The 26,324-nt window shown below is 34.5% G+C and overlaps 1 protein-coding gene across 3 annotated transcripts in view; it reads right to left on the reverse strand.

The window, feature by feature from the left end:
- Positions 1-26,324, reverse strand: part of LOC112046971 (cadherin-89D) — a 44,640-nt gene that overhangs the window by 11,185 nt on the left and 7,131 nt on the right. For all 3 annotated transcript variants that reach the window (XM_052883797.1, XM_052883796.1, XM_052883798.1), the window contains exons 3-8: positions 12,240-12,339; positions 7,751-7,937; positions 2,417-2,525; positions 1,735-1,937; positions 666-794; positions 82-274 (exon numbers count right to left, since the gene is read on the reverse strand). In XM_052883797.1, coding sequence (XP_052739757.1) covers positions 82-274; positions 666-794; positions 1,735-1,937; positions 2,417-2,525; positions 7,751-7,937; positions 12,240-12,339 — 921 coding nt within the window. The remainder of the gene's footprint in view (positions 1-81; positions 275-665; positions 795-1,734; positions 1,938-2,416; positions 2,526-7,750; positions 7,938-12,239; positions 12,340-26,324) is intronic.

Genomic DNA, 26,324 nt, shown 5'->3' on the forward strand with positions numbered 1-26,324 from the left:
GCTCCATATCCTTTCTCCTGTAAGAAGGGAGACCTGGCCCAGTATTGAGTAGATAAATAGGCTGATAATGATGATGCTCACCGGGCAAAGGAGGTTCAGCATCCAAATCCACCTCTTTCTCCAGGAACAGGCTCCCGTTGAGCGCGCTGAGCAGGAACAGGCGGCGCTCGTTGCCGGAGACCAGTTCGTAGCGCACCGGCGCCGCCACGCCCGCGTCCTGGTCGAACGCGCGGAGCGGCTGCTCGAACACAAGCTCCTTGTGGATCCTTTTACCCTGACAGAATACCAAACTTGTCAACCTTTATATAACTATCATTTTATTGGTGAGAGGGAGAAATCATCGTTGTAGTCCTTTGAAAACACCTTCAAAGAATTTATTTAGGGGTATCTGAAAGACTGATTAAGAGTGCATCTAGTGGCCGCGACGCCGAAATTTCTGTTTGTGAATCATAAATAATGTTCATAATTATATAAAAAGTAATCATTAAGTTTGAAGCGTGCTACTAAATCTACTGCATTCGAACAGAAGCAAATTAAAACTTCTTAAAGTAATGGAACTAGAATATTGCCTTATAAATAAATAAACACTGCTTACTTTTACTATTGTTTATAAAATACCTATATTTTTAAAAAAAATAATATTTAAAAACCTGTAAACTACTTACTAATATAGGATAAAACTCCGTTATCTTGGTTCTGTAGACATCAAGGGTGAACTTCGGAGGGAGGTCATCGTTGTCTTGCACCAAAATATGTACTGTCGTGTTGGAGCTACGAGGGGGAGATCCACGGTCCTAAAACAAATTTTTAATATATTTTTTCAGTCAGTGTGTCAGTCCCGCTGTAACTTTATTAGCATACCTAGTCTGAAAGCGATCCAATTTACCATTTAAATACAATATTATTATACTCATACCCCAGAATATAACACATATAATAAGTTTCTTAAACAATCAAAATCAAATTGAGATTTTTTTTATAAAAAAAACAAATAACTCAAAATCATTAATGAAGTAAAGTATTGCATCTTTTTTTTTTATTAATATAACGTGAATTATTATAAACCCCATTAGTGCCCTTATGACAGTGCTTTAAGAAGTTTATGAAAGTTTTCGTTTGAACTCCACTGTTTCGAGACTACGCTGTTATAAATTTAAGTTATTTTTACACTTAGCACAATGTTGTTTTACGCAAGAAGTGCGGAGGCTTTGAACATCTTTAAAATAAAGGTCCTGCTGAAATAATAAAAATTGGCAGCTAAAATGTTGACAACTTAACAAGCGATATTATTGTGTTGTCTCTTAGCACTTTTGTCGACTCATTGGATATTTAAAACTCGTAACAATGTTTTTAGTAAAAAATTTTCAATGAATTCATTTTCCATTCTTCTTTAACTTTGTTCACGAAGCTTTCTTTTTCTTCATGAATTTTACTAAAGCCTTTTTGTGTTTAATCATCTATGGCTAAACCTGTGTTTCATTTCAAGATAACATATTCATTTTAGGAAAATCTATACGTTCAGCTGTGAATCAAACCAAATTATCAACTGGTATATCTATCGACTGCGTCAGAATAGTCGTCAATAATAATATAAGAACACATAACAATAACATGTAGTAAATAATTTAATATCGTCATAAAAGTATCAGGTTTAACGATCTGGCTGATTCATTAACTAGCGATATGAATAACGTCAGCTGATCAACTGAATAACCGAAAACGTAAACTTCTTACCGAAGCAGTAATAACAAGAAGGAACTCCTTGTCGCCGGTGTCAAAGTCCAGGGGCTTGTTGAGGACGAGAGCTGGTTTGTGCGAGCTCTCCAGAGCAAAGCGACCCTCTTCATCACCAGCCGTGATGCTGTAGTGGACGTCAGAGTTTGGAGTGTTGGGCTTGTCGCGGTCAAACGCGTGGATGCCTTTGAATATCGTGAGACCTGGAAAATTATTATAACTCTTGTTGTAAAATGGTGCTTTTGAAGAAAAAGGACCATTTTTGTGTATGGCAAAGAAGTTAAACGCCAACGGATTTGGCATATCATAAATATACGAGTAGCGTAATATTTTGTAGAAAAATTCAACTATGACCAAAATATTTCGCTAGATGCCTGCCACATAGGATTTATGTCTTTATATTACTAGTACAATACACTTTCAAAAGTATATTGGACGATAGTATATTGTAAATAGTTCGTAAAGTCAATGGAAGTTAGAGTACTAAGGTGCTAAAGCGACCTCGGGACCAAGTGGATCGACGACGTGACGCGAGTTCCAATGCACCGTGAGATGCAGATTGCAGGTGGTTCAAAACTGTGGTCTTAGGAAATCCTTACAAGACATTTATGTCCAGTAGTAGATAATCCATGTTGTTGATGATGATGATGGATAATGACGAAGGTAGGATAAAAAGTTTTACCAGTAGGAGTGAGCTCGTCGACGGCGACGCGGTAGGGCGTGTCGAGGAACTTGGGCACGTTGTCGTTGATGTCCTCGATGTACACTGTCACTGACAGAAACGCGGATATCTGGAATATTCGAGAGTTTTACATTTAATACGTGTAATATATACTGCAACGTCCTTGGGAACTTTAGTTACAGATGTCAGAACCAAAGATAAACATTAATGATCTGTCATCGTCATTAAATTTTTTAAGAATATTTTTCATGACCTTTAACAATAGTCTAGCAACCGCGAATTGAACTTATGACATCTCAGAGTTGAATCCAGCCCACTTACCGTGGGGATTTAATAGCTTTTTCCTCTGAGAAACTCATTTAAGAAGGAAGACCTAGCTTTGTAGAGAGTTGGAGCCTGGTCTTCCTCCTTATAGTTACGATCACGATAATGATACCTGATGAGCAGCACCTGGGCAGAGGATGTTAACTAACCTCTGAACTCCGGGGTACTATTGAAAATTTCTTGCATGAAAGCTCAGAATATCAAATATTTTGGTTTTCTTGCTTTTGTCTACTACAGTAAATTAAACCTTTTAGTTGTTTAGTTTATTTTATTAAGTAACATTAATGGGAATTCACTGGCTTCCAAGATACACAGCTATTTTGGGAACTCGATTATTATATTAAAAAGTATTGTGTTTACACAGATTTTGATTACATAGCCTGACCCAGGACTTTAATTCAGGACCTGATGATCCGAATCCTCATAGAAAATCCACTGGACTAACGAGTCAGTTGATCTATGGGTGAATTTAAAAAAGTAGGCATGAAATGTCTGTATGGTGAGTGAAAAAGTCGAAATAATACAGAAGACCCAGTTATTAAAAAATTTTGAATTTCAACTTTTTGTTAGTTAGTTCGGGATGTTAAATCCGAAACTAACGAGTGGATTTTCATTCGTTTGTTAAGTTACCTGTTGTAATCTAACTAACTACTCGTTAAAAACGAAATCATGTGATTTTGTGATATTAAATAAAAATATTTACTTAAACGTAAACTGTAAAAGTTACTCTTAAAACCCTAAAATAACAAAACATCCTAACTATAAATTCGAATATAAGTTTGTTTATTTATTACGCCCAAACCTTTGAGTTGATGTTACAAATTCTTTCACCAAAAGAAAGTTACATTATCAACGGGCACTATAAGTTATTTATATTTGCCACAAAAATGGGAACTAATGAGCAAATGAGACCATGAATGGATAGATACAATGACCACATTTGTTCAGAGGTAACTTACTTTCGTCACAATGAAAAATGCTGAAGATTGCCATCCAATGCTTGTTATAGATATTTTGAAGTTTCTCCCAAAAATAAGACAATGAAAAACACCCAAATTGATTTTTTCGGGAGATCCGATGCATACTTGTACCTAACATAATATAAGTAGTAGGGACCAGTACTGAGTACTGATCATTTAATTATCTTGGTCGAAGGTTAAAACAGTCGTGCCGAATATCGAGGGACAGTTTCAACCTTCACCTACTTAAAAAGTATTTCCATAATTTGAAAGCAGTTTCCTTTTCTTGAGAATTGAATCTCCGAGCGAGTTCAGCCGCGCCTCCACAATACGGAAGCAATATCGGACGGTATCGGAGACCATTCACTAACGAACAAAAGTTTTCTTTGCTACAGTTTAATATCGTTTTGTTGCATTGCTATTTACAATTTGTATTTTGCTTTTAAAAATATTAAAATATTTCAATTCTTGCTATTTTCCGTTGGAGGTCAATGTCAATACGTTTACACATGCATTGCATTGGCATGGCATTTATTTTTTGTAATTATTATTCATATTATACAAACTTGTACTGGAAATATATAAATGTAAAGGCATCGTAATGTTATTGTTATAAAACTTGATATTTTACAATCTCATAGCAATTAGCCAATTATATAGTCGTATAAGTATGTTAATGAAAATATTTATCTATTTAATTTACCGTTACCTTCACCGTTTATAACTGCAAAATGCCTAAAATCTGGATTACATTTAAATTATTAGATAATTCAAAAACAAATCAAATAATAATAAATAAATTTGGACGTAAAAAGAAATATGTTGAGTGATACGTACAAGTACAAGTATTAAAAATAACATTTTATAAGGATATTCACATGGAAACAGGATTCTCTACGGGCGGTTATTAGATATATTAAATTCTAAATAAACTATTATATCGTAATTACAAATTCTTCTAAACTACAGAAGTGTACAACAAACTAAAGTGCAATCATACTTTAACGATATTGGATATTAACACTTTGCTTGCTTGACAGTTTTTATTTTTCTTTAAAATTTATATTTCTGCTGGAATATAAATATGAAAGTTTAAACATGACTCACAGAAACACCGGCGACTTTTCGTGTTTCTTGAAATATCAGGTGATTTATCACTAGCCGACAGACTCACGCGACATTTGCCGATCTACGGGAGTTCCTTCATCCGGAAGAGATCGTCTGTTGTATCAGCTTTTTATATTTTGACATGAAAAATCTATTTGTATACGAGTACCTATAGGTAGGTACATTAGAATAATTTTATACTTAATAGAAAAAACACCTACATCTAACCTAGTCCATCAAAATGATTAGGTGAATACATAATATTATAATGCAAAAACTTTTACCGCTTATGTCTGTCTGTTGGTGATAATCTCGAAGACTACTGAAAGGTTCCATGCGATTTTTACCAAAAGATAGAGTTATTTTTGAGGAAGGTTAAGGTTTGAAAAGTCAAGCTGTCGCAAATTCAGCAAAAACGCTGCATAATCCCTTCAAAATATACGTAACTAACAAAGCTTACACAGATTTTTTCACCGACAAAGTACGGGCGTCTGCCGGTTTATTATATCTGCCGATATCCGCCAATGATAATAATTTACCTTAAATAATTTCTCAATAGCATATAGGTATTTAAAGTTCGATGTATTACACACCCCTGTCTCAGTTAAAACGGCATTAGTTTAAGAACGGTACGTGTACAAAAAAAAATCTTTTTCATTTCGATGCTAGTTAAAAAAACCAATAAAATCCGATTTTCGTTACACTGAATTTCGAAATTTCCTCAAGTTCTCGGTACTCGTAATATTTTTTACAAAAAAAGCCACGCTCTTCGTTAGCTCAAATATGGGGTCGAGTGGAGGTTTATTTCAATGTCTCTGAAAAGAAAATAAATCTAGACAGGCTCAAAATTACGACTCGACTAGACCTAGTTTTGAGCGCGCCTAATGAAGCTTTGTTTTACGTCTCTTGCTCGCTGACATAAATATACATAAAAAATATTATGAAGTTAATACTGTTCAGGGTTCCGTACGTATTCTACGTTGAATACCCTAGAAAAAAATATCGTTTTATTTTTTCTGTGATATAAGTTATAACTCACATTAAAAGAGAAGAGAACTAAGATAGTCGATATCGTTTTAGTATTTTTAATTTTTTTTCGTCTGCATAATATTAGAAATTATATTCTCAATCTTTTCACTGGTTCCTGACAAAGCATTGCAAACATCGTTAAAGATGAAAAATTTTCAAAGCCTCTGGTTAGAGGTTTCCACAAAGACTGTGTCGCTAGCAGTGGGCTTGTAAAGCTCAGTCAGGGAGCGAGCTGTGCTCGGAGTATATCTATATAGTAGTAGAAATGAGAAGATCTCCAGGAATAATTACTTAGTTTAAGTGACTTAGATTAATTAATGACGGGGTACATAGTTCAAATAACCGATGAACGTTAAGTTCAAAAGGCGACCCCGCACCTTAAGGCGTAGTAAGGTCAACCCCATGTAGTAGGCGACGACAAAGTTGTGGGGACCAGATTTGGGCCAGATGTTTCGATACCGTTTGGAAATCTTTCCAGGAGGTACATGTCCAGGACTGGAGAAAGGGATGGGGATTTTCATCCTCCTCCTAACAAGGTTCCATCTTAGATTGCACCATCGCTTAACATCAGGTGTGATTGTAGTCAAGGGCTAACTTGTAAAGAATAATAAAAAAAATCTGCATCAGTCAATTATCGTACAGTATATTGATGAACAATTTTCTATTATTTACCCACAGCCTCACTGTTTGGAAAACATGTGCTAGTAGCAATATCATACCCGCCGTGTTGTGAGTATGCTTCAAACGTTCTCATTCTGCGGTGAAGCGTCAATTAATTGTATAAAATTAATAATAACAACGCGACACATTGTTTCCTCAGCTGAGCGGCTGTTCAGGAATTATGCAAATAAGTGAAGTATTTACGTAAACACAAAGACATCGTCTCGGCATAGACGACGTTACACTGGATGTGGCAATCTAGTTACCAACGTATTAAACGTATTAATTAATTAGTCCTTGGGCTCACGAACAAAATATTTATTCATGCCCACACTGCTTACATTTTGTTTATGTCATATTATTTTATAAAATTGTGAACTATGGTAGTGGGAAGATTTCCTTTCATGACATCGTCCAGACTTCGGTGCGTATGCGTATGCGTACAAAAATAATTTTTTGTTGGTTATTATGTTCTTCTAAAAGTTGTCTGACAAGGTCACTTGATCACTATTTATTATATTAATATTTTTCATTATGTATATTTCGAAAATCAGCACCAGAAAACATAGAGAAAAAGGGTATCTTTCTCTATCTTTTTAAATAAAACGTTGTAAAAAATGTTTCATATGGCATTTTTAAAGTCTGGAGGGTGGTTTAGAAAGAAAACGTTCCACCTCTTAGACTACCGTTGGTTGTTTTTTATAATATATGATTATATATAATAAAACATTTTGTTCATCTACTTATGGTTCTTTTCTGTTTAATAGACCCTTCCAGATAGGTTCTGTGTCCGCGCACCGTACCCGCGGTGTTCCCATTGGCGCGGCAGTTCACTGAACTTCATCTAAAAAGGAGTCTTTATATTTTTTACGGCGCACGTTGTAAAAGTAAACGTAAAATCGTTTCGCCCTTATTGGGTTTATGTTTCACAACGACCGTGCGCGTGAGATTTATTGTTTCCTATGTGGATGGTTTATATGATGACTTTTTAAATATACATGTTAACAAAGCAATCTTTAATGTCGGTATACATAGGTTTCGGTCTCGCCAGAAGAATCAAAGTTACCAACATGGAAGTTAAAGAATCGCAAGGCTGAAGTGGCAATGAGCAGGGGTGGGGTATATTATTCGACGAACTTATGAATCTTAAGATTCTAAGGTGCTGAAATGGTGTTCACGTCACGTAAATAAGTGACCAAGTGCCCTCTTCCCGATTCCCCGGTAGATAGTAATGATGATGGTGATGTTGACTCACGAGATCGTCGCCGGTGTCGAAGTCGCAGCCGAGCCGGAACTTCACCACGTTCTGCGGAGAGTCGCTGTCCACCAGCGCGTCCACGCTCTGCGCCAGCACCACGGACACGTGCGTGCGATTCACGTCGCGGTAAGTGAACAGGTGCGCGTCCTCCTCCCGGTCCACCGCCTGCAGCACCAGGTTTTTTCTGGAAAACAATGGAAAAATCATTGTTATCAACCTATTTTGACGACCCACTACAGTACCTGGCCTCCATTAAGGGGAGGGGATAAGGAACTTATACCTACCACGCTGCTGCGGCTTAGAGTGATAATGTAACATTAACTAACGACCACTAGCTGATATTTATAATAATGACCGGGACCGATGGCTTAACATGCTCTTCGAGGCATGGGGTCTCTGAGGCATGGGTCCATACAACAACAGCTTTCCTACTCCGGGCTGAGAATTTTTACTGAAAACCTAGAAATAAAGAAAAACTCAGTATCTCGTTTAACCCGGTCTCGTTTCAGGATTTAAACCCAAGACTTCGTGATCCGAAGCCAAATAGACTTACATCTATGGACCAAGGAGGCAGTTAATAACAATTACTTAATTAGTAATTTAAAAAAAATATTTCGTGGCTGCACATTGCACAACATAATTATTGTATGTAACATTTAAATTTAAGCAACAGCGACATCTATTAGTAGTCGCCGCAACTAAGTTCACAAAGTTAGCCGTTCTTCAGAGCGTTACTAGATGGCGCAGTTAATTATTTTAATTAAAAATTAAGTCGGTAAAAAGTAATTGTATTCAGATAACGTGAGATAAATTAAGTTAATTAATAGTAACACTAAATGAATTAAGCTTGCTTGTTTCCAATAATATGTGTGGTGGTAATATGTATAGTAGTTTGTGAACTTAATCATAGATGGAGTAACATATTTTATTTTACATTTATTTGATGAAACTCCCAATCTTAAATGTATGATAGAATCTATACTTCTAATTAATACCTACTAATATTAACAATAGTTTGTTTGTTTATTTAATTCTTTCACATTTTTGATGTTGTAAGGGGTCTCTTAGGGGGATATACCTACTGAACCAATTTTGAAAATTCTTTTACCACAAGAAAGTTACGTTATTTGTGACAGTCGGCTATATTACATCCCCGTATTATCCCGGAAACAGGATTTATGCGGGTAAAACCGCCGGGCGTCGGCTAGTCTCGCGTATACTCCAAAATAGCCTAACGAATTATTAGGTATATTTTAGGGGTTCAAATATCATATTCCATTCTGATAAAATCGTTGGGAATTCAACAGTTGTGAAATATTCATCATGCTAATTACTATTTCTGCCTCATAGTCATAGGTTAAATTCAATAATTTATTTTATTTGCAGATTTTATTTTATAATCAAAAAATTAGTAAAGTCCGACCGCTCAGAGATTGCGTTTCTGTCAGGTCGTGTGAATGGGACAAACATATTCATATACAAATTGCCTTGTTTTTTTGTCTCTCGCTCTCATGCAAGTCTGGACTTTAGTTACAATAATTTTTAATATCAGAGTTATCACAAGTTGTGTACGAAGGAAGTCACGTGCAACCGCTAGTCGATAGTAAAACACAGTTACCCAGTTCTCATCACTCGTGGCATGACTTCTCTGATTAGATCCATTACATGGCGTTTATAGAATGTGTTTCTATCAGCTATCATCATAAACACACTTCCCGGTGAACTTCTCAACGGCCTTTAATAATACGTAGGTACTTATACTTCAGATATTACAGATTTAATCGATGCTAAAGCCGGGCATCACGCTGAAACTACTGAATGAATTCAAATGACATTTGGCATGATTTGAGACTCTATTATGAGGAAGGTTAAAGGATACTTTTGTTGCAAAAATTAAATGGTTGCACTGGGGTAGAAAGTCTTTGAAAAGTCCTTATTTTTCAAGATATTTTTCTGGTAGTACACACAACACTTTTTTTAATGTAATTAAAAAAAGGGAAAATATACTAAAAATAATGTCAATCAAGATTTTACAAATTTCTACCCATAAAGAAGTTTATGTTTTGAGTTGTACTTTTGTAAATTAGTGGTGGTGTTGTATGATTAGTGGACTAAGTATTTATCATATATCATCATGAGCTCGAGTCACTTCAGAATGAGAGGGGTTAGGACAATGGTCCACCACGCTGGCAAAATGCGGATTTACAGACTTCACACACGCAGAGAATTAAGAGAATTCTCTGGTACTATCATATATAGGTAAAACATGCTAAAATAAAAAAAAGAAGGAAGTGAAATAGAGCTTGAAAGTTTACATCAAGTTTCAACCAACGACAACGACAACGACAAAGTCACGGGCGACTGCGAGTTAGATAATAAAATAAATAAATACTTTATAACGCAAAGGCAATGCCCGCCAAATTGGAGCAGCGTTATATTCACTCAAGTCTGAAAACAGCATTACTTGTAGGTACATATGTTTTCTGTAGCATTACGTAAAAATTGTACTTAGGTAGGTACAATACAGTGAAACGCGGACTCGAATAATGAAGCTTTTTGTCGGTCAAATCTAAAAGGTATATTATAACTTAACAGGTAGATATGTAATAATGTAATTTCCATGTGAGTATATTACGAGAAGAGTAAAAGTAAATTATAATGTACTTTATCATGTAACACTTTTTTTGACTGACGGCTAACTTTGTACTGGTTGCATAACAGTAATCCTTGTTATAATTCTAATTTATAACTCTAGATTTGGTTTGGTGTTCTATTTTCGGCGACGGTTTCAATTTCGGCCAAAAATCAACCGAAACTCAATGCTTATTGATTTTTTTTTTTTAATGTAATTCTTAGATTTAATTAATTGTCAGTCTTGAATAAGTATAATTTAATTATTGTCATTCATTTTATTTAAACCGAGTGGATTTTTGGTATAAATATTATGTACAAATGGTAAAACTTTTAAAAATTTATACTTGATTTAGTATGTCTAAAGTAATTTAAAATTAGCCGAAAAACGGGATTTCGGTTTCTGTATCGACTAAAAAGCTAAAGAAACTGGTAGAAAACTAGAGTATTGACTTTTTTTACTGTTTTTTATCAGTGACTTGATCAGTCTTGGCTATAAAGTGAACAATTATGACTATTAAGCAATATCAGCACATTACCCGCACAACTAGTGCGCGACACGCGGCGTTACCCGCACTGACATTATCTGATTGAACACGCGCTACTGTGATTTATAATTTAATCGCTCAGTTTCATCATTACGTTAAGCTATTTTTAATAATTTCATTAAAACTCTTAATTCAAAAAAAATTTAAATATTTGGGGATCGGAAGACACGGTACAAAGGCTTACACTGTAAAAATATAACACATCACGAAGAGCCGAGCTTTTAACTCGACACTACATTAATTAATTCTCTCTAAATCTAATATGCCACAATTAAGTGTTCTGTACTCGTAATCCAAGTCTAAAATTCATTACAAACCCTACGCACAGGTTTATTCTATCCATAATTCTGCCGGTTTCTATATAGCATCGTACTGGAACATCGTTTGGTCTTTTTCGGTAATTTGGTAAAGCTAAGGCTGGCACCTACTACCTGACCAGACCAAAAAAGTATATAAAATTCGCAATTGTCTCTAACTGAAAACGAACCCAGGACATCTCTGGTGAGAATCAAAACACTATCAACTGCATCAGAAAAGCTTTTTTAATATCAGTGTAACTGACAGTGATGAAACTATAACGTGGTCACTTTATCTATTTTCATAATCAGAATCGCTAATGGTGTGTGCAGATGTAATAAATACCATATAAGAAGGTTGTAGTTACAGTATTCGTGGAAGCCATTAGTTAACGAATACATGTATTTCATACAGTTACAACATACGAGTACGCGCCGTGATGAAAGTTCCGGCCTCTTTAATGAGAAAATGTTACAAGCTCCTGCTGCCTTTGGGAGGCGTACGTAATATAATAATAATAATTAAGTGCTGGTCTAGACTGAAGTGGTCAGATCTTCGTTTTTTCATAGTTGAAAGTCTTTGATTTGAAATGACACTGTAAATTACATGTGGAGATCAGTCAAAATAGTCAACAAGTTATGGCAGGTAAACATTGTACTATTCTATGGCAGGTAAACATTGTATTATTCTATCTACCGTATAGTTTCAGCCGCGTAGTTTCCGTTTTCGTGAAGGAATAAAATATAGTCAGTGACACTCACAAATAACGTGGCTTTTTAGTAGTAAAAGAATTTTTGAAATAGGTTCAGTAGATCCAGAGATTACCCCCTACAATACCTACCACAAACTTTACCTCTCTTTAGTATTAGTATAGAAACCTAAAATGAATTTTACAGATAAAAGACAAGAGTAATAAATATTTTAAATTATAGTCGACCCGGTCGTAGGTCGTCGTTGGCGCAGGTCGTTAAATGTATAACGATTAATACGAGAGTGTTTACGCAACTGACCTGGGATGCACCTCCACCTGCAGCACCTCCTCACCGACGTCCAGGTTCTCCGGGATCCGCACGAACTTCAGGTACTCCCCGGCAGGATAGAAGTTGCAACCTGGACAAATTATATTTATATCATACTCGTACAATATACTGTAGGAAATAGTAGTCTGAGACGGATATAACGACGCTCGATCTTGTGTTGACTCGTGCCTACGCTAGGTGGCGCGACTTGTTTCCGTTTGAATAGTGGGAGTTAGAGAGGGAGCGATCGAGCGGGAGCAACTGGTGATTCATGGCGCTCGGCTTGAGTGGTTTCTGGGCGTTCGACTCGTCCACAATTTTTTTTGTGTAATTTTTCATGAGTTATTTTGGATACTTGGTCGAGAGAATGGCTTGAGCAGTGAATGGGGAGTTTTGGCTAGTCGGAAGGAATCCCATAAACCTACACCAGGATTCATAAGCCCCCGGGACTGCTCATGATATTCTCAGTCATTCTAGGGTTTTATTTTGATTTGATTTATTAATTAAATTGTCCTGACAAATATTGTGAATCATAACCTTTGTTCAACATTGGTTTCTTTATTTCTTAAAATCCACTTCTGAGTTTTTTAGTTCATCATCATTATCAACCCATATTCGGCTCACTGCTGAGCTCGAGTCTCCTCTCAGAATGAGAGAGGTTAGGCCAATAGTCCACCACGCTGGCCCAATGCGGATTGGCAGACTTCACACACGCAGAGAATTAAGAAAATTCTGTGGTATTTAAGTTTCCTCACGATAAATTTCACGATAAAAGGTTTCCTCACGGTTTTTTTTTTTGTTAAAACTACATATTCTTAACAACCATTTATAACGCTCTTATAGATTTAAAATAAAGACATAAGTGATGCTTTGATTCACTGAGGGGCACAGCCTCTCTTCTAAAAAGATAGGGAAAACATGACCTAAGGAAATGTTATCAATGTCTTTAACAATCATGGCCAGGAATGATGGCTTTAAGTGCTCTCCAAGTTATAAGGATGTAACGCCATTGACTACATAACTAGAAAAATATGCCGCTGTTTATGCCGCAAAAATTATAGAAATATTTCGACAATCTTACTCTAAGAACTTCAAACTTCACTTGACTTTAAATGAATCAAAATTATGGGATACTTTGACCTAGAAGTGTAAAATTTGGCAATCATCATACCATCTAATACTACAAGTATTTAGACTTTGTATCTACTATTGCAATTATGTATTCTGTACCTCTCGTAGACATGTCTCTGAACAACGATCTCAAAGTACAGCGTCCACTTTCTACTAAAAGCTAGCCTCAATTAGATTTCCCAACAAAATGTACGTTATCAATGAATGGTACACTTTCGAGGCGTTTCCCATGCATGCGTTGCAGCAATCTATCAACGTTTATATTTTTCTCAGCGGCCGCCGTATTGATAGAGCAGAGAGCACAATCGGATTTCTCAAAGCCACTGTTCGCGAACGAGGGCAGAGATTAGAAAAGTAAATAATTTGTTTGCTCGTTGTCTTGCGATTCAATTAAGAGATGTAATAAAGAACACTTAACAACTCAATTTTATACACCACTTATTTACTAATCAATGGAAAATGCTTCTGAGATAAAAAAATCATGTTTCTTCAAATGTTTTTTACACCGTTAAATGTCTACCGATGGGTTGCCAAGGGCTAAGTGTACAACTAAGTATAAAACTAAGATTTAAGAGTATCTATACATATATCACTGTACCTATTTGTTCATTTATTTCACTTCATTAAATTTCTGGCAAAGCTGCGTTTTTAGAGTTCCGTAGACCATGTCCGTCTGTCTGTCCGTCCGTCCGCCTGTCCGCGGTTTAGCGCATAAACTATTACTACTAGAAAACTATTTGCTGTAAGCTGTTTAGCATGAGTATGTACATTAAAAATGTAGGCATAGTCGTAAAATAAAATCTCAAAATTTTTTTTCAAGGTACATGTAAAAGTGGGGATTATTTTTTTTACTCGTTTATCTCATAGTGTGGGGTATTGTTGGATAGGTATTTGAAAGGTATGAGGAGTTCTCTACCACTATTTTTCGATTGAGGGATTCATTTGTAAAATATTAAGATTTTAAGTGCTAATTATTGTTAGAGTCAAGTAGCCCCTCTCACTACCAGATAAACAGTTGTTTATGGATACGTGAAAAAATTCCCACTGAAGGAGGATATATAATTAAATTAGGAGGAAAACTATAGCAGGTAAGTATCAATTGCCACATAAAGAGTCACAGTCGATCAACTTAAAAAACGTACTCGGAGCATGAAAATTGCATACAAATTCCGTTGTAAATAAATTAGATAAAGTTGTCAATAAGATTTATTTCAGAGCCTGTTAACAAAGCTGAAAATTGGCCTGGTTATGTAAATTAATTATGTCTATACAAATTAGAAAAAAATTGGGGTTCCTTCTCTACATGCAAAGTGAACATGGTATTTTTATCGTCTATCCCATGGTTTGGGGTATCGTTATCGGTATTTATATGCGTTTGATAGTAGTTTAAATAGTGGTTATTTAATCTACGGAACCCTACACTGCGCGTGGCTCATTTAACCGGTTTTTTTTCTGTCTAAAATCGACTTTCATGGTTTTACTTTTAACTTTTTACTTTCAATAGAATGTTTGTTCTAACTTCTAATTGACCATTTAATTTTAAACGAACCGCAAAAATACGGTTAACTTTACAATATCTTAACTATTACTGTCGTAACATCTGAAATAACCAAATTGCGTATTCATTAAAAAGTTAGGAAGTTGTTATGGTTTTTATTTGCGGTTTAACAAATCTAACCGTAATAAATTAAGAATGTTTGGAGTTGTACAACGATAGAAAGCATAAATGATGACTTAAGCAAAATAATTGCAACAAAGGTATACATAATACGTTTTACAAATTAACTTAAATTTGATTATAATAGTGCGTGTACGTGCTATAAAGTAACTACATTGTTGAAAATGAATTGGCTATTTTTGTCTAAATGCCGTGGCTATTCTTTGCCGTGCTTTGGATCCTGATTTGTATCCTTCAATCTAAAAAATGGCCCAATATTCACACAATTCTATGGTATAGCATATTAAATAACTATATTTTTAAGATTGTGTAACTATAACTTTTAGTTTTTTTTTAGTATCTTAGAGCTGTTATCACAACAGTGGGATATTTTACTTGAAAACTTCCAAAGTAGTAATTTAACAGAATTACCATAATCCTAGTTCTGTTATGGTGTTGAGTAATCGAAAGATGGCAGGCATGGGAAAATTTGCCATTGCGAATGTCTTGCGATAGAATCCGTCACGGTGAACGATGCTATTGGCAATGAGGAAATCTACGGTCCGATTGACGATGACAAATATCTATTTCCAGTGATCTGGCTAACTTTACAGAAATATATTTTAAAGAAAATGATAACTTTCAGGTCACAACTAAAGCTATTTAAGGCGGTGTTAAAATAATAACAATAATAATTATTATTATTATTGTTGAAGAAGGCAAAGAAGTCATGCCATGGCCCTTCCGATGACCGCATCCAATCAGATATAGGTAATATTGACCTTCAGGCAATTTCCAACAATACGCCACGCGTATCTGATCTGCGAAACAATGCAGTAGTTAGATAACTATAAAGATTCCCCTCGACCAGCCTTTCAATTGAAACGATAAATCTGTTCCCATACATTCTTTAATAGCCAAGCTATAGTATAACAGACGCTTATCTCCCAATTGCAACTATCAATTGTTATCGTACATCTAATTTGCCTCTTAGGATGGTACTTTAGCGTTGATCAGGTACTTACGCAAAACATCTACAGAAATATTTCTAATCTCAAATTATGTACCATGTATTATTTATTATGTAGTTGACCATCTGATTTTGACATTCACTGGAAATTATTAACGAGTAAATGGTAGACCAGTATAATTTTTAGAATATACTTGAAGTAAATCGCACATTCCAATATTCAACGGGCAGCGTCAGCGAACCTTCAAGTATAACGTAGCTTCAAGTCGCAAAACTGAAGTAACGACTTACAATCGCTGGTACATACGTCGAAGAACCAATAAACAATGCATCCCGAGTTGTTGGAATGTTGACCGGAGAGCCCATGGCAGATTAAACATGTCGAAGCTACAGGGTTATTGTGTTTAAATGTCTTTACAAAAGACCTGCGTCCAGCAGCCTCTACCGACTGATGTGGTAATGTCGACGGTGAATGAACCTTCAGAGAGTGGACGGTTGTAAACGGATTGTATTAGACTATAGAAAGAGGGAATAGAGAGAGTATACATCATGCACTTATTTATCTTGCTAGATGGGGTGGGATGGGGATTTGAAGCGGGAACCAATTACTTCAAGGTACAAGTACAGTACTTAGCAGATCCTCATCACAGGCATCCTAAGCGCTATAATCATGGCGTCTACAAACTACTATAGTGTACAGCCCGCAGGCGGCAGGAGTAACGACTCTGCAGATGAAAAACATTGAAGAGCGATACGATACCTTGTAACTTGTAATTTAAACCATTCGTGCTTTGTGTAGGCTTTGCTAACGGAACACTGCTCTTTCGGTGAGAATCAAAATAATTAAAGATAACAAGAATATCAATTTACACAATACGGTCTGCAATGGGGCTTCAAGTTCAACAAATTTCACTGCCATTTTTATAGCGCTTTGAACAAACAAACTCTAAAACTTGCTTGAGTATATTAATAAATAGCAGACGCTCCGTGGTTCACCTGCGTAGTTCCTGTTCCCAGGGGGAAAACAGAGATAAAAACAGCCTATGTTAATATTGGTATATAATCGGTGAAGACATTACTTTATATTGATAAAAAAACATCTAAATCGGTTTAGTTGAATCTGAGATTACTCAGACAACATCACAAAATGACAAACTTTACCTCTTTATAGTTAACGAGTATATTTAGATGAATGTTAGCTCATTGGCTTCTAAGATTCAATATGATTTGATTATTTCAGATGTGAAAATATTTCACAAGATCACTGTTACGAAGATGTGTACATTTGGTACACGTTTCATAATAACATGAGCTGTCAGTGCAATCTGCAACATGAGATGTTATTTTTAGTCAATCAATGCCGACAAATAATTTGGCATTCAACCTATTTAAAATAGACAGATTTGACAGAATTAATCTAGATAGTATATTTAATATTTATCAGTGTCGAAAAGTAATTAAGCATAAATAAAAAATATATAATTACTTTTTAATCGACTGACGTATGTATTTTTTATAATACGAGTAGGTATGTGACGCCTCCGTTAACAATATTGTATATCGAATATATACAAAAGTTTTTAATAAAATCCACTGAAGTTGTTAAGTACTTATTTTATTATATGAATATTTACACGATTGTATTTCTTGATTTAAGAAAATTTTTTTTAGAAATCATTTTTGTTTTCAACTATAAACAGACAGGAATGATTTCAAAGTAGGTGTATTTTATTCCCTTTTCGGGAATTTAATTCGAAAACTCAATATGTATCTACTGCTAATAAACAGTATATAAAAAACAGAACAACTTTCTGATGTTTATCTTATACCACTGGGTGACTACTCAACTTAATATGCTAGGAATTAGAATAAAATTCAAGGAATTTCCCGATCAATCTGTAAATACTAACTTGGTAACTATTAGTAAATAGTACAAGAGCCAGGTGATTTAATGTAATTCAAGGGTACTGATAGTAGTTGAAAAAGTATTCAAATCATATTTTTTGTAAACAATACCGAATAAAAAATAGATTAGCTTCTATATTAAGTTTGTGGCTTTACATATTCTTGAAGTAGATTAAAATTGTTGTTTACATTTGTGTTGCCATAACTTTGTTGTACAACAATTTCAAATGTATTGACGGTATATTATAATTTTTCATTGATTAAATTAAATTCCATTTTGACTTTGTAACAACAATTAACGAACTAAAAATGCGACTTATTTTTATTATTTACAATAGATGAGTAGTTTTCTTATTGTCTTGTATTTTTTGTAATGTATTCAAAAGTTAAGTTTCTGTCTCTTAGACTACAAATGCGTTTTCTTCACAACCTGTCATTAAAAGTTTGCATAATGATTACTTTCCACTCCATACTACTGGCGACCAGTTTATGATTAGGGCGTGGACCAGTAGGTACTGGTATCTCTAGAGATAGGGCATTCAGCTGAGGCGAACGAGGAAGCGATGAAGCAGGAAGCCTTTCCTGGGCAGGTGGAGAAAGTGTGAACAATAACGCAATCGTTATAGTACTGTCAGTTCTGATGATTAATGTGGCATATGTAATATTTTGATCAACTCGAATGAGAGATTATTTAATAAGTATACAGGGTGCTCGGAAGTATTTCCTATAACTCTAGGATTATATTCTTTATGGAAAATAAATTAAATATGTCCAAGGAACATGCGTTCTAAAATGAATATTTTCGGAGTAAATAATATTTTTTTTGTAAATAGATCTTAAAATGTGTCCCTTTTACGCATCCTTATAATAATGACGTAGCGAAACTTATTCATTTATAAATATCACGAAGTAGCTAATTAGTGAAGTGCGAAGTGCCAGTTGCAACTATTTAGTATCTAAGTACTGTCATCATCATCTTAACTTGTCATTTAAAAAAAATATTTCTTTTCATTTTACCTAAAGGCTTGTTTAACATGGATAATCAGAATTATTTGAGTTACTTTGTATGAAAACATAATAAGTGTTTTTTTTTTAAAAAAATAGTTAAGCAGTTTGGACTTCGGACTCGTCAACACCTTGAAGTTATAGGAAATACTCCCGAGCACCCTGTAAAGTATTTTTATATACGATCTGAATGAATGTACATTTTGTATTCCATGTTTTTTTGGAATTCCGTTATTTTTGTTTAAAAACTTCTGATCCGATTTGGTTTTTGTTATTCAAATATGCACTTTCCGAGAAATAGAAAAAATATTAATAATAGCGGTCTGTCTGATGTTAATCAAAAATCTTTGTCTACAAACAAAAGAAAATTATCAAGTGGTAGTCATTATTATTAGTGGGACAACAATTGCTAGTTGTGGAAAATAGAATAGCTACATTATGCCCTCAAAGCAAATTTTAACGAATCCTACGAATACCCCAAATCTTAAAAATATTAAAAAAATATTAATCATGAATATTTTTTTAATACTCATATAAACTGCTTAGAGAAAAAGCCGAGGTATATTATAGTTTTAATTTTAAAGTTTACGAAATTATTTATCACCATATCTTTACACTAATGTAAACAGACAATAGACGAGCTCTTCAAAAGCATGTAGGTATTGTTTTATACAGACGTCTTCAGGCGTAAAATACGCTTTGACAGTGATAACTTCATCCTACTGGTAACTTGCGCAAGTAATTTGCCACCAGTGACAATGACTCGGGAGCGGGAAAGTGGAGAAGAAAGCGAACTAGCGCGCATCGGCGCAGAACAACCGGAGTTAGGCAAGGTCGAGTTTGTTTTGCATTCAGGTTTCAAGATATTAACATATGGGAGATATCTCAAAACAATGCGTCTTTACCTATCACGCTTGGGTGTTATAAACTGACTTTAAAAAAAAGGAGGTTCTCAATTGGACGCGTTAATTTCATCATTTCTTAACAAATCTTAAAAAATATTTTTTTTGTTTAGTCCAATTCTCATGAAAATCGGTTTAGCAATTTTGTGTTAAATTGAAAATTATGAAATTAGCCGTACTGTGACGCTTTCGTTACTTATGCTACACACTAAAATCTTTTTAACAAAAAAAAATCAACCGACTTAAATAATCACAAAGAAAAACTAAAAACGAAAAATGACACTAGTACCTTCACAAGTATCTTCTGATCACTTTGAAGGCGGAATATTATATAACGTTATTTGTGAGTTTTAAAGGCCACCACTCACAGATAACGTGGCTTTTTGAACCAATAAAAGAATTTTTACAATTGGTTTAGTAGATCCAGTGATGACCCCCTGTAACCCCACAAACTTTATCTCTTTCTATTAGTAGTGTAAACATAGATACATGATTATACTCGTGGGTGTATCTCAGAACCTATACCAGAAATAGATGTATATTTTGTCAAATGATTAAAAAAACAGCAAAACACATTAATAACAAAATTTACTCTTTATCCATTTATATTACTACTAAGTAATGTTTTAATGCCGCTTTTTTACTAAAACCGGTATATAATTAACAAGTTACAAAGGAAAATACAGTTAGGTCTAGGCGTAGATAGCTAGAATGTCTCTATTTAAATACAGGCTGCTGGAAACAAGACTCGTTGTAAAACTTTCTACATCAATCCATAGCTATTAATTATTTAAAACGTTTTACACTGTGGAATAGCATCAGACTATTGAATTTTTTAAATCGATATAGTTATTTTTAGATGTAACTATCTTCCAAGATCAATTACGTAAAATACATCAAATCCAAAACAAAAGCAGCTGAAATAAATAAACTTTAATTATCTAATAGCAGGTATTTTCAATAAAGTGAAGCCGTATTTCTCAACAGAATAGCTTATTTACTTACACCAAGCTTAGTTTCGATGGTGGAGTAGGTGTTTCTATCAGTTATGGAAAAGTTCTGCCTCTAGCTTGTTTCCTTGGCGTCTGTGTATCACCGATACAATGTTTGAAAAATCGTCGAAAGGTTTCCTATCTGTTGTTCTACAAGATATATTCTGGACAAGTATCTACTCTTTGATCTCATTCCTCCTGCACCATTTCATTTTAGGACAATCAGACATCGCAGAGAGCTGCACAACTATATTGTTGCTATCCCTTGAACGTACTGAGCGGTTCCTCATTCCTTACACGTCTATGTTATGGAATGCCCTTACAGTTTCCGATTTTCCTATTTTCTTACAATGTGTGTAACTTCAAGTTTACATTGCATGGGAATCGCTATTACTACGGGATAGCTATTTTTAAATCTCAACGATCTTAACGATGTTGATAATCTATACAAATATTATAAAAAGGAAAGATTTGATTGTTCGTTTGTTTTTTTGCATTGGGTAGGCCATGAAACTACTGAACCTATTTGAAAACCCGTATTCCTACAGGAACGAGAACCACGAGGGTGAAAACTCGCAGCGTCTGCTAGTATATTATATGTACGTATGTAACGATGAAGGTACCCTCAAATACGTAATACAAAGACAATAAATCTGCATACCCGTAATGTTTATGTAAAAATAGCAGTTTCATTTATTACTGAAGTGTTTATGTCAAGAGTCAATACCCGCAAAGTTGATATAACTCTTATGCAAGCGCATACTTAACATTATGTGTAAAAGTAAGTCTTATTGAGTCGGTTAAGGAAAAAAACGAAAGTGACCGTACAGGTTTAGGCGCTCTTTGCCCGGCGCGCGAATCGGTTTTTATTATCGGCTTATCATGGATACTTGTGTATGTCTGTATTGCGTCACTTTTCCTTGTGTACCTACGAGCCAGAGGCGTAGCGTGCCTTAGGGCCCTGTATCATAATTAATTGAGGGGCCCACTAGACGAGCGGATTTTTATTTACTCCACCATAACTCTTGTAGTTTGTTTTTTACTTTTGTAATTTTTCCAGATCACCACCAGATAAGTAATATTATAGATTACTTTTGACAAATTTATACATTCACACGTCAGGGACCCCTGTAGACCGGGGGGCCCGTATCGTATCATAGCTACGACCCCGATTTTGGACGGTTCTCCATCAAGCGTGCTCTTCCAAAATATCTACAGGTTTATACAGATAGGACAACCCTTAAGCACATTGAATACTTTTGAACAAAGTAGTACTCGAATGAACTAATCTTAAAACTTCATCGAAGCGAGCCTGTGCCAAGAACTTTTGGTGTTGAGTCCAACTTAACCCTCAGCTATTATTAAGCTTAGTTTTATAATATTCTGAAATCATTTACTCGTATAATCTGGTTGAGAAAATTGTTACGAATGATGTGAAAATTGTTACAAAAAAGTAGGTTCGTGTATTAACGGAATTAATTATGCAATTGTAATTCTAATTGTAATAATTATGATCGAGTGCCGGAAGCAACCGCTGAGACACTCGTGTGATGAACAAAAGCATTTTTGTGAGCGATCACCATTACGTAATGATGTAACATCTTCACTAACTTCCCTTCACTATCTGTGATCTGTGTATCTATTAACATACTTATTCATTGACCCTAACACATTATTTATACTGAAATTATTCATCATCATTATTGTTTTAGTAAGTGAGCTATCAACTGAATCTATATTATATATTTTTATACTTTTGACATTTATGGCTTCACGGTTCAGTTGATAACGCAATTACGCCTACTTGTAATGGCCCACTGTAGAGCTCCAAGGAAAGTATTTGGTGTTTAACTGACTCGTTGCTACAGTGGATGGTGTCCGTCTGTTTTCTGATTGGTTTTTTATTTTCCATTATGACTTTTTCAAAAACAATTTTTTTTTCTGACTATTAATTTATTGTACACACATTGAAAGTTATTTATACGTTCTGCTTCACTAACTATAATATTTAATAACATCAAAATAATATTAAAACATTAGATAAACTTGCTAACTGCATCTAATATTAAAACATCAAACATAACGGCAGGTTAGGTATATTTATCTTAATTCCCTCTTCAATAGCTTGTCATATAACACGCTATCATACTGAGTTAGATTCTGGAATCGAACCCGCACTATGTAATTACGAGTCAGTTATGCACTTTCTGTAATCGCTTCTCGTTGCCTGAGGACGAAATTACATGTGTAATTCTGTTGGATATGCGTGTGAGTAGATTACAGTTGGTAACGTACGGTTAAGTTCCTAACGCTTGTAATTTGCCGTCGAGAGTGAAAAACGTTACGTTAAGTAATGTTTAGAACTTTAGAAGATAATGTTACAGTCGGCCTCTGTGACAAAGTCGTGTGCGCGTTGCATTAAGTCGGATTTACATTTGTCTGACGTGTCGTGTCGTGACGCATCTGAACAGAATCGGTATCATGCATGTTGCGTTTAGTTGAGATAGCCTCTAACAGTCGTCTGAACAGGAATATTGGTACTATTTAAAAGTAAATTAAGTATTTATACTACTTCTATTAATTTCTCAAAAGCAAAGGGACTTCTGAAATAAGTATAATTTATTTGTACCACTTTGTATATTTGCTCTAATGTACAAAGCGAAATATATATGTCATTTAATAGGAATTCCCAAACACGACGACCTTGTGTAGCCTTTGGAATCCCTTCGACTTGCTCACTTGAAGTCAACAGTTTGAAAACACTGCGTTCCTAGTACGAGGTCCAAAGCATAGCTCTTTTCATCGCTTTCTAGTCTTTACACAACTCTGAGCTGTTACATTATTGTGTTTAAAGGTATACATAACACACATAGAACAGGCAGACACTGCGGGGTATAAAAACCCCGGCAAAGTTCTCAAGTGCTGAGTGAAGCAATCAGCATAGAATGCGGAATGGGACTGAGTTCCGATCCGACACATTGTCCTCGCTGCCATGCGCCGGTGCAAGAGATTTTCCGCGTTTTTGCGCAGTTTGCACTCGCGTCAACGACCGGGCGGGACTTGGGATACGGAAGGAGTTCTATAGGCTGGATTGAACAAAACTAAATGAAACAGTTGGTTCAGTGGCTTCGTACGAGGCCCTGGGTTCAAGCTCTAGGTTGAGGTTTTTATTGTAAGAAAATCTCGAATTAAAAAAATCTCAGTCTGTAAAATTGGTGTTGTTGCCTCCGTTACTAACTACAATGATTAATATACACCATAAACTAATCTATTTTAATCAATTAACTTCCAGCCACTAAACAAACCCGGAAATTATATTATATAAAAAAAATTTTTACTGGCTGGAAAATAATCTGCATTGTTAACCCTCTATAACGTTTATACAGTTTTTGTACTGACAAAAAACAGACAAACGCGAGCTGCACTGCGTGAAAGGGTTCCGTACGATGTACACAATAAAACCTTAAGGTTACTACAACACTTAACAATATTTAATCAACTACGTACATTTTAATCTGATCCAAAAGCAGTACCCATCCGTTATTCAGTATCCTATATTTCATGTAGCAGAAACTTAACAGATTCACCATGTTAAAAAGCCTTTTTATTGATTTTTCTGTTGTATGTTTCAGTAAATTCGGTTTTATCTAACTGATTAAATAACTTTAACATTAAAAACGAGTTAAATTTGGTACCCTTACAAGCGGCTTCGTCGTTTATTCTAACGATAATTTTATAAATCGACGTTTCAAATTCACCTCAAACTCTCAGTGCTTAACATGAGACTATAGGTAGAGACAAATTGAGACAAATCGAAATTCACATTGTCGAGTTAAAAAATGTTGTTAAGGAATAACGTATAGCATAGTTACAGCTAGTAACTAGCAGCTTATACTAAAAAAGGTTTTTAAAGTATCGGAACTCAAATCCAACTACATGTTAACTAAAACTGTTTCAAAAGAAGTAATAATTATTATAAATGTTATTAAAGTTTTACGTTATTCAATAAAATTCAAAAGAGTTTTACAATTTATTTTTTTTATTCAATAAAAAAGTTTAAATAATCTTTACTGAGATATATGTATACATTTAAACTGTATCGGTTAGTACAGAACCCTAAAAAGCTCCATAACTGAAGCAATAACGGTAAAATTATCGCACTCATTTTCCGGACACACTTCCAGTTCCAGCAAGCAATAATACAAAACGAACTGCAAAGAAATCGCATAATCAACGCAATATGAGAAAAATGCCTTATACATGATTGTATGAGCGCTAAGTAAGGCGCATCCCACGACCGAGATCACAATGCTTTTCAACATTAAATAAACCTTATTTAAAGTAGCACAAATCTCATTTTCCAATAAACTTCAAGTGGTAACTAGAATAAAAATACAAATGAGTGAATGCGTTTACCGTGACCTTTACACCGTGGACACAAAGTTTAAAGTTGTATAATAAAGGTTATTGCAATTAAAGTTGTTTTAAGATGACACGCCACACTACTTTTAAGTTAATTAATTCGGTCGGCGTGGTGAAATCCATGGGAGATATGGAGTGGTGGGCATCATACTTATATTATTTTTATTACACGCCTTTGTCTGCGTTAACTGCAGTTTCAGACTTAGCTTAAACGACCTACTATGATAAATATTCCCATAAAGTAGTGACTTAGGAGATCAGTATTAATAAACCAACAGATAAACATTTAAAAAATTATATTTTGTAGCTTTACTTATAAATTCATAAACAATTAAATTTATTTCCTATTTAGAAAAACATTATTATAAAAAATCTATTTTAGTTTTATGAAATACATACATATATATACATACATACTTAATATTACCGGAAAACTATTTTCTTTAAAGTTTACTTTTAAAGAAAAAAGTTTTTTAGTTAGACAAAATAATTTAATTGCATAACAAAAGTAGGTAAATATTACAATCTATTTACGCACTTAAAGACATTATGAAACAGTTTATTGCAATAAAAGTAACAAGTAATTTGCCTTTTTTACTAATTACACTTGACTTAGCCGTGTGGACGTTATAAATAATAATTAATTTATACAGATTTTCACCTGTCTTATATACAATTCTATTCATAATAATTTAAATATTCCGAACTGTTTTCTAAGCCCACAAGCGTTATGTAATGCTAATATTATAAAAAAGCCATACATTATTAGACAGGTTAAAAATAACTGTATATTTATTTAAATTATACAACTGCAATTAGAACAATTACATTTTAACATTTTACAGGTACAATTTAAATATTGTAACAATTACTATAAAACAGGTTTTTTTGTTGTTGTAAAGACAGGTTTATTAAACAATTAAACATGACTAATATTGCCCATTTCCCTTAAACTAAGCGAAATGTTATGCTAGTAATGAGTACTAGAAAGATATTAAATGATTATGATAATCAATCTGAAAAACTAGAAAGATAGTTTACTGAATCGAATCTTTTACAGGAAGATAAAAGACGTTGTTGAGCAACTTTTTA

This window comes from Bicyclus anynana, chromosome 10, assembly GCF_947172395.1.
Source record: "Bicyclus anynana chromosome 10, ilBicAnyn1.1, whole genome shotgun sequence".
Classification (NCBI taxonomy): Eukaryota; Metazoa; Arthropoda; class Insecta; order Lepidoptera; family Nymphalidae; genus Bicyclus; species Bicyclus anynana.